This window comes from Colobus angolensis, unplaced genomic scaffold (assembly GCF_000951035.1).
Source record: "Colobus angolensis palliatus isolate OR3802 unplaced genomic scaffold, Cang.pa_1.0 Scaffold550, whole genome shotgun sequence".
In the NCBI taxonomy this organism is placed as follows: Eukaryota; Metazoa; Chordata; class Mammalia; order Primates; family Cercopithecidae; genus Colobus; species Colobus angolensis.
Genome location: NW_012119044.1, coordinates 124,549 through 134,490, shown reverse-complemented (window position 1 = coordinate 134,490; position 9,942 = coordinate 124,549). Strand labels below are relative to the sequence as shown.

Genomic DNA, 9,942 nt, shown 5'->3' with positions numbered 1-9,942 from the left:
CTCTGTGGCCCAGACTGGAATACAGTGGTGTAATCTCTGCTCACTGCAACCGCTGCCTCCTGGGTTCAAGTGATTCTCCCGCCACACCCTCCAGAGTAGCTGGAATCACAGGTGTGTGCCACCATGCCTGGCTAATTCATGTATTTTTAGTAGAGATGGGGTTTCACAATGTTGGCCAGGCTGGTCTCGAACTCCTGACCTCAGCTGATCTGCCCACCTTGGCCTCCCAAAGTGCTGGGAATACAGGTGTGAGCCACCTGCTGCACCTGGCCAAGAAGCCTAATTCGTATGTCTCCTATTCAGCCACCAATCTTCACCTATCTGCTGATGCACGCTAGGATTTGCTTAAAGAAAATGTCGACTGGGCACGGTGGCTCACACCTGTAATCCCAGCATTTTGGGAGGCTGAGGAGGGTGGATCAGCTGAGGTTGGGAGTTGGAGACCAGCCGGGCCAACATGGTAAAACCCTGTCTCTACTAAAAATACGAAAATTAGCTGGGCATGGTAGTGCGCGCCTGTGATCCCCGTCACTTGGGAGGCTGAGGCGGGAGAATTGCTTGAACCCAGGAGGCGGAGGTTGAAGTGAGCCGAGATCGTGCCACAGCACTCTAGCCTGGGCAACAGAGTGAGACTCCATCTCAAAAAAGAGAAAATGTCAAGCCCAAGGAATGGAAAAACTTACCAGATTTCTGGTAGGATTAGGATGTATAGATAACTTAAGAAAATATGACTGAAATGTTGCATGCCATACACAGGTTATTCATGAAGGCAAGATAAATATATAGAAATAAGTAATGTTGGTGTAATCAAAAACTTCAAATACAGATAATATACCATTTTTACCCATGGGTTTAATGAAGATTTTAAAAAATGACTGTATCCCATGTTGTGGGCTGTGAAAAGGGTGGAGAAATAAGCCCTCCCATATATCACTGGGAGTAGTGCAAGTTAGCATAGTTTTTTTTAAAGAGCAATTTAGGAGTGTGTATCAGGCCCTTAAAAATATGCAGTCTTGGCCAGGTGTGGTGGCTCATGCCTGTAATCCCAGCACTTTGGAAGTCCAAGGTGGGAGGATCACCTGAGGCCAGGAGTTTCAGACCAGTCTGGGCAACTTAGCAAGATCCTGTCTTACAAGTAATTAAAAAATTAGCCAGGTGTGGTGGCATGCGCCTATAGTCCAGGCTACTTGGGAGGCTGAGGAGGGAGGATTGCTTGAGCCCAGGAGTTTGAGGCTGCAGCGAGCTGTGACAGAGCCACTACACTTCAGCCTGGGCAAGAGAGTGAGGCCCTGTCTCCAAAACAAAAACAAAAACAAAAGGCAGCCTCTTTGAGAAGTAATGTAACTTTAAGAAAGATAATTAATTGTAAACACTAATATAGAGGGTAGAAGGTAGTTTATGACAGTGATAAATAAAAGCAATCAAGATATTTAAAAAGAAACAATTGGACAAATTATAGTACTTCCATACACTAGAATACTAGTCATTCAGAGTAATAATATTTGATAAGAGAAATTCATATGTAATTACCTCACATAAATAGGTCATAGATCTGTACCTGTAGTACAATCCCATTTTTGGAAGAAATAAAAATATGCATAGGAAAATGTTAGAAGGGATTTGTGCCAAAATGATTATTTTTGCATAATGGTTTTTTTTGTTTTCTTATGAATTTAATATTTCTAAAATATGTAGGTTTGTATAATAAAGATATTAATAATTATAAAACAGCATGAAGACAAAAGAAAAAAACCATTTTTATAACAAGTATAAAGGAAAAAACATGGGCGGTAGAAATACAGAAGAGCAGAAACTCAGACATGGGGATGGATGTGAACACAGGAAGTCAGAACACTGTGAGTTCTTTCATTCCCCCAACGCGTGACAGATATCTCACAATGACAAACAATGAGATGTAAACATATACTTTTGAATTTTGTGGCTGCTCTAGAGAGGTGCTTAGGTTAACTAACAAAACTTGAATTATAATGTAAGACTCTGAAAGGAAATGATTGAAATGTTAATATGTTTATTTTGCAGTTCAAGCTAGAGTGTGTGTGCTGCACAGCCTGTACAAAGGGCTTCCCAGATTCCAGAAGTAAAATGCCCGAAGTAAAATTAGTCGAGGTTCTGTTTGGTTCTCCATGAGAAAGGGAAAATGTATCCCTGTCAACATATCCCAAAGTATTCGTTGTTCATGTATTTCCTTCTCAATCTCTTAAGCCCCATGATCTTGCAACCTCCACAAGTCTCCACTTACCACTCCAACCTGTGTCTATTTCCTAATCCACCGAGACCCCACATCTCCTAATCATACGCTGCCTACGTGTTTTCGTTTTCATATTAGCTAAAAGTGTATGGATGGTGGAGGGAATGCCTAATGTACCACCTACATTAGAAACAGTTGCACTAGGAACACAAATTCTTTTCTATCACTCTAAGTACCTAGCATAGTACTGGGCTCCAAATAGTTGTTGAATTGATATGTATTTTTTTTAACTCAGAAGGAAATACCTGAAAAGGAAAGTACAGAGCATAAATCTAAAAAAAAAGAAAAAAAAAAAGAGGACAAAACTCTGATCAGGCTAAGAATCCTAGCTCACTGGTTTTATTTTTTTTTTTTTGGCTACAGGGAAGGAGTGAATCATAGATTAAGCAGCATCATTGATGATTCTGTTTTTGAACAGGATGGCATAAAATCAGATGGAACAAGTATGTATGTGTTTCTTCAGGATTGTTCTGTTTTCTTACGGTTTGGAGAAAATGATTTTCTTTTCATAAAACTCTTGTATGTGTTTCAGTGAAGATGAGCACAGATATAACAGATTCTGTGTCGGGGAGCTTCGAGGCTTTGGGAGGAGACACATCTAAAGGAGTCTTGTAAGCCTTACTCTGCTTTCGCAAGTGTTTCAACTTCATTTTTCTTGTTTATATAAATCTATGTATTTCAGTTACGATAAAGTCACTTTGCTCTTTTTTTGCAGTAGAGTTAACATAATTGATTTTAAATTCTTAACTGATTCTAATAACGCCTGCATTACAGTTTCACTAGGAACACAAATTCTCGTGTGACTAGTAATCCAGAAATCACTTGCTCTCTCATGAAGCCCTTCTCCTTCATTAATTTCATGAGCTTTCTGTAGGGAAAAAGTTCCACTTGAAGTAGGGTTATGATATTGACCTTAAGCTCTTTTGGAAATTATTTTAAAGCACTTCTTTAGTAGAATCTTTTAGACATGAATGAGAAAAGCTGTTTCCCACAACATGTGTAAGTTTTAGATATTAAGGAGAGTGATTCTGCCTCTCCCTTGTTTTATCTTTGCCACTTCAGGTTTATTCATAAAGAAAAGTGATGTGGGCTGGGCGCGGTGACTCATGCCTGTAATCCCAGCACTTTGGGAGGCCGAGGTGGATGGATCACTTGAAGTCAGAAGTTTGAGACCAGCCTGGCCCACATGGTGAAACACCGTCTCTACTAAAAATACAAAAATTAGCCAGGCATGGTGGCACGTGCCTGTAATCCCAGCTACTTAAGAGGCTGAGACACGAGAACGGCTTGAACCTGGGAGGTGGAGGTTGCAGTGAGCTGAGATTGTGCCATGGCACTCCAGTCTGGGCGACAGAGCAAGACTCCATCTCAAAAAAAAAAGAAAAGTGCAGTGGGAACTATGTTCTCACTGAACTATGCCCTGGGATAAGATAGCAAAAAAGAAAAGGAGGCCTGGGGCTCCATGAAACACACAGTCCAGACTCTGAAAGGATTTGTGAACTGATGTCATGGCAAATGATGCTCATAAACATTGACAAATTATACAAAACATTAGGAAAGATGAGGACTGAATTGTGAGCCACAGACTGCAATGATAAGACTCTAGGAATTGTTTCCTAGGGAAACCTGATGAGATTCCTTCACTGAAAGAATATAGGCTGGGCACAGTGGCTCATGGCTTTAATCCCAGCACTTTGGGAGGCTGAAGCAGGCAGATCACTTGAGGTCAGGAGTTCAAGACCAGCCTGGCCAACGTGGTGAAACCCCATCTCTACTAAAAATACAAAAATTAGCCGGGCATGGTGGCGCATGCCTGTAGTCCCAGCTACTCTGGAGGCTGAGGCAGGAGAATCACTTGAACCTGGGAGGTGGAGGATTGTGCCACTGCACTCCAGCTTGGGCGACAGAGCGAGACTCTGTCCCAAAAATTGCCAAAAAAAAAAAAAAAAAAAGAATATCGTGTCCATTTGTTTCAGGATCTCTCATATTCCAGGCAAAAATAGGAACTCTTCAGCTTAGAAGACAGATGTTGAGAGTGAGGGGGAAAAGAATCAACAAAAACTGGGGAAGTTGATTTTACAACTGACAAATGATGGCTACTTTGGAAATTTTGGGAAACATCTTTGACGCTATTGTAATAAACATCTGAATAACTGTTATATCGATTATGTTTATGATGATAGATGAGGGTAAAGTTAAGAAAAAACTCACCAGAATATCAAAATTTGGTTTGTTTAACCATATACCTTATTTTATTAGAAGGCATTAGTGACATGAAGGTTATTTTCATCTATTCTTTCACTTGTAGAGAGGTGTCTGATTTGATTGCCTACATAGCAGACCTTCATTTCAACAAGCAAAAACTTGAAGAAGAAAATAATAAGTTTACGTTGGCTTTAGAAAACCTGGAAGAAACTAACAGCCAGTTATCAGAGGACTGTACCGAATTGCGCCTTCAGGTAAAAAGGTGAGCCACAGCAGGGTCCAGTGTGCTAGGAACTTTCAGTTCTTTTTTCTTTTTAAAAATACCTTTTAAAAATTGAGAGTCACATAGCATAAAATTCATTCCCTTAAAGTATACAATTCAGTGTTTTTAGAGTATATTCTCTGGCTGGGCACGGTGGCTCATGCCTATAATCCCAGCACTTGGGGAGACTGAGGCAAGTGAATCACTTGAGGTCAGGAGTTTGAGACCAGCCTGGCCAACATGGTGAAACCCCATCTCTACTGAAAATACAAACATTAGCTGGGCATGGTGGCACGATCCTGTAATTCCAGCTATTCCGGAGGCTGAGGCAAGAGAATCGCTTGAACCTGGGAGGCGGAGGTTGCAGTGAGCCAAGATTGTGCCATTGCACTCCAGCTTAGGTGACAGAGCAAGACTCTGTCTCAAAAAATAAAATAAAATAAAATAATTGAGTATATTCTCAAGGTTGTGCAATCATCACCATTATCCAGTGCCAGGATATTTTCATCACTCCAAAAAGAAACTCCATACTTATCAGCAGGCACTCTCCATTTCCTCTCTTCTTAGCCCCTGGCAACCTCTATTCTACTTTCTGTCTCTATAGATTAGCCTATTCTGGGCATTACATATAAATGGAGTCATACAATATGTGAACTTTGGTGTGTAGCTTATTTCACTTAGCATAATGTTTTTAAGGTTCATCCATGTTGTAGTGTGTATTACTACCTCATTTCTTTTCATGGCTGAATAATATTCAATTGTATAGATATATCAGATTTTGTTTATCCATTCTTCAGATGATGGACATTTGGGGTGTTTCCACTTTTTGGCTATTAGGAATAATGCTGCCATGAACATTCGTGCATGAGTTTTTGACTGGAAATGTTTCTTTCATTCTTTTTTTTTTGGAGACACGGTCTCACTTTGTCACCCAGGCTGGAGTACAGCAGCATGATCTCAGCTCACTGCTTGCAACCTCCATCTCCTGGGCTCAAGTGCTCTTCCGGCCTCACCCCCGCCCAAGTAGCTGGGACTACTGGCACGTGCCACCATGCCTGGCTAATTTTTGTGTTTTTGTAGAGACAAGGTCTTGCCGTGTTGCCCAGGTTGGTCTTGAATGCCTGGTCTCAAGTAATCTCACCTCGTCCTCCCAAAGTGCTGGGATTATAGGAGTGAGCCACCATGCCCAGTCATATGTTTCACTAAAGCATTCTCATCCTCAAAATCTTTGACCTTGTCTAGTCCAGTATCCAAACTAATCTTTTAAAAAGTTGCTTACCTCAAGTCCTCTTCATTTCACATTTAACTGAAATATAAAAATTCAAAGTTTCTTTAACAAAACTGCTTTGAATGAATGTGTTGGTCAGGATTTTTGGTTGGAAGCACTGGAATCTAACTCTGGTTAAATAAGCAGTCAAGAAATATATCTGAAAGGAATTAAGTAACTCACATAATGGACAGAAAGGCTGGAGAATCCAGATGGGCAATCAGAATGCCACTGTCTACAAAATTAAGCCACGTGTCTTTCTCTTTTCTCCTTCCCCTAATCCTTTCTGAAGAGTGTCTGTTTCCTTTGGGTTCCCGCAACCTAGTTTTGATACTGTCCGGTTGTCCCATCATAGAGTAATTTGTTTTCTGTATTAAATGTTGAGGCAGGAGAGTTCCCTTGACCCCCTTGTGGGACTTGCAACAAGGATGGCTTGTTTGGTCAGCTGCCACCCTCCAAACCCTTGAAGGAGGGGGAGCATGCAGGTGTAGGAGCTGGGGTGAGTGCCTTTGGGTGCCGGCAGGCACAAACCCCGTACCAGCCTGTGGCAGCATCTAGGGGTTGCCCACAACCTCTGGAGCCCCAGAGGGCATGTGTTACAAGTAATACTCTTTTAGCATTTGCCATCCATGGACAGCTAAGAGTTAAACTAGCTCAGTGGAGGATCAGGGTGACAGCCTTTTTCACCCTGCCCTCTTGGTACCTGGGTTCTTATCCGACATCCAGGAAGAATCAGGTCACACAGACTTGAAGGATGGTGAACATGGAGATTGTATCGAGTGGTGGATGTGGTTCTCAGCAGGATGGGGAGCTGGAAAGGGGATGGTGTGGAAAGATAATCTTCCCCTGGAGTTTAGCTGTCCCAGCCAAACTCCTGCCCGACAGTCCCTGGCCAAACTCCTCTCTGATCTTAGTCTCTGATGTCCAACTGCCTCTCCTCCTCTTGACATTCAGAGCTTCTTCTCTTCTCTCCTTCTCTTCCATGCTGCTCTGCTCCTCTGCCAGTGGAGCTTGGAGTTTTTATGGGTACAGGATGGGGGCGTGGTGGGCCAAAAGGCAACATTCAGGTGAGAAAATGGGGATGCAAAGTTCTCATTTAGGGCCATGGGTCCGGGCTTGAGGATGGAACCCTTGCTAGGGACCCTGCCCTTTTCTACCTGCCTCCTGTTTATATCACTGTGACCTCCTTGATGGGAGGAGCTATGTCATATTCATCCTGTTTAGCCTAGTGCTTAGTAGAATATCTACTGTAGAACACCACTACCTTCCTTCCAGTTGCCTACAAGCCAGAAACCCTTATCTCTTTTGATTCTTATCACACTGTATTGTCATTATGATTGTCTATTTACTCCACTAGGCTATAAACTCCAGATGAGTAGAGTTCTCTGGATTCAGTCATTCTTCCCTTCTTCAATGCCTAGCTCAGTGCCTGGGACAGGTTCAGCCCTCAATTAGTATTTGTTAAATGATCAATGTAATTTCTTAGGAAAAAAAGGTTATCTTCTTTGAAGCCTTTGTTCCTAAGGGAACAGTCTATAATCTAGTGGGAGCTGCAAATAGGTAATTTCATGATATGGATTACCATAATTCATTTAATCAGTTTCCTGTTGGTGGATGTTTAGGTTTTTTCCCAATGCTTTGTTATAATCAACAGCATGATAAACTTCTTTATAGGATATGTCATATAGAGACTTGGTAATTATTTATTTGTTTAGTTGTCATCTCTCTCCATAGTATGTAAGCTCTAAAAGGCCAAGGACCATGTCCCTTTGTTCACCATTGTAGCCTGCACTGTGGAGCACCTAGAACATGGTATTATTCAATAAATATTTGTGGAACGGCATTAACTAACATTACATCTTAGTAGGGGGAAAGAACTAGGTGATTCAGCCAGTGATGAATTTCAAAGGGATCCTCTAAATCTTTAGCTTCAGGAATACATTTGTCTGTTTTCCCCCTAGTCTCCATTCCCCACTCCCCACTTTCTCCAAATTCCTTCCTTTTCCAAGGACTGAAAGATCATGGGTATATTTTTACTATTGTGGGCATCTGGTTTAAGCCTTTAGTGGTTTTCAACTTGGGTCCAAAATAGTCCTTGGCTGTTCTTAGTGCCTTTGACGGTTATATTTGAGGTTTTGCTCATGGCCTTCTCCCCCCACCCCCACAGTGCCCACCAGGCTATTATGAGAACAAATCTGTTAAAAGAAGAACTGGAGGAACTGAAACAGTATGAATGCTTCAGAAGAGCAGAAGAGCATGATTGTAGCCCAGAGCAAACAATTAGTAAGTCATCTATTATGGTACTTTGAATTTGGCATATAATTTACATAACTGAAATACACAAGAGGACTTATCTGGTAGAACATCAGAAGTCAATAGGCTGATGAATTGGTAACACTTTAGAAAAGTAAAGGCAGGTAGGATTTTTTAAAATCTGTGCTTTTCTTTCTTTTCTTTCTTTCTTCTTTCTTTTTCTTTTCTTTTCTTTTTTTTTTTTTTTGAGACAGGATCTTGCTCTGTTGCCCAGGCTGGAGTGCAATGGCAGGATCATGGTTCACTCCAGCCTCGACCTCCCAAGCTCAAGGGATCCTCCCGCTTCAGCTTCCAAAGTGTTGGGATTATAGGCGTGAGCCACTGTGCTTGCTTGGCCTCCTTTTCAATCAAGATTTAAATTTTTTACATGTTTCTCAGTCACATTCACAATAGTTTGTGAAAATCCAGAAAATATTTGGAATGCCTCCTAAAGTCAATAGGAGAATTAAAAAATAAAATATCTGATACTAAAAACCACTTGAATTAAAAATAAATCTGTGAAACTTTCACCTTTTTTCTCAGATTAAAAAAAAGTCAGTTCTCTCAGTACTTACAGGTTACTGAGAAGCCCCATAAATCATTCCTTGTGCTAAATAAGCACAGGCTTATAATTTCAGAGCAAAAGTCTCATTTAGACTAAACTTTAACGCAGATGCCAGAGAAGTGACCATTTTTATTGAGAAGCCTCAACTGTTGAATAGAGAATTAGTAATAATCTTCAGAATCCTGATAGATTCCAGCAGTACTCTAGCATGGTTAACTATGGTAAGAAGTGGCTGAAAGTCATTCCGACTAATTTGTTTCAGGTATCAGTTGCAAAACTGTTGTTAGTCTCTAAAATCATGGAGAGACTTGGTTCCAGCCCTGTGGCAATCCCTTATGACCTCCCACAAACAAAATAACATCGTTTGGCTTAGCTCTTGCCTCAGTAGTAAAATGTGGGGACTAGACCATTGAATGCCAGGTCTTCTGTGACTGTGCAAGTCTATATGGATGCATTATAGGAAAGACTCAATCTGGGACCACTGAGGAGCTTCTAACTGAAGGCAATGGAAAGAACTGGTCAAGAGCCCAAGCTTGGGAGTCAGACTGCCTGCATTCAAGTTCTGGCTCCACGGGCTGTGTGACTTTAGCCCTGCCACATAATCACTCTAAGCCCCTGGGTCCCCCTAGATAAAATGGAGATAACAATACTACTTACCCTAAGGCTGGGAGGGATAAATGAGCTAGCGCATGTAAAGCATTCAATATCCCTTTTTTCCTCTTAGGTGTTGGTAATGTTAAATTGCTGTTGATTAAAGTGCAGAAATTTGGCCTGCATGGTGGCTTATGCCTGTAGTCCCAGGACTTTGGGAGGCTGAGGCAGGTGGGTCACTTGAGGTCAGGAGTTCAAGACCAGCCTGGTCAACATGGTGAAACCCCGTCTCTACTAAAAATACAAAAATTAGCCAGGCGTGCTGGCACACAATTGTAATTGCAGCTACTTGGGAGGCTGAGGTGGGAGGATCGCTTGAACCTAGGAGGTGGAGACTGCAGTGAGCCAAGATTGTTCCACTACATTCCAGCCTGGGTGACAGAGTGAGACTTGGTCTCAAAAAATAAATAAATAAATAAAAGTAAAGTGCA

General features: G+C 41.6%; 1 protein-coding gene across 1 annotated transcript in view; it reads left to right on the top strand.

Annotated features, from left to right (window-relative positions):
• Positions 1–9,655, top strand: part of LOC105525723 (lymphoid-restricted membrane protein) — a 17,533-nt gene extending 7,878 nt beyond the window's left edge. The window contains exons 4-8 of the mRNA XM_011961456.1: positions 2,633–2,712; positions 2,802–2,880; positions 4,578–4,736; positions 8,171–8,286; positions 9,585–9,655. Coding sequence (XP_011816846.1) covers positions 2,633–2,712; positions 2,802–2,880; positions 4,578–4,736; positions 8,171–8,286; positions 9,585–9,655 — 505 coding nt within the window. The remainder of the gene's footprint in view (positions 1–2,632; positions 2,713–2,801; positions 2,881–4,577; positions 4,737–8,170; positions 8,287–9,584) is intronic.
• The last annotated feature ends 287 nt before the right edge of the window (positions 9,656–9,942 follow it).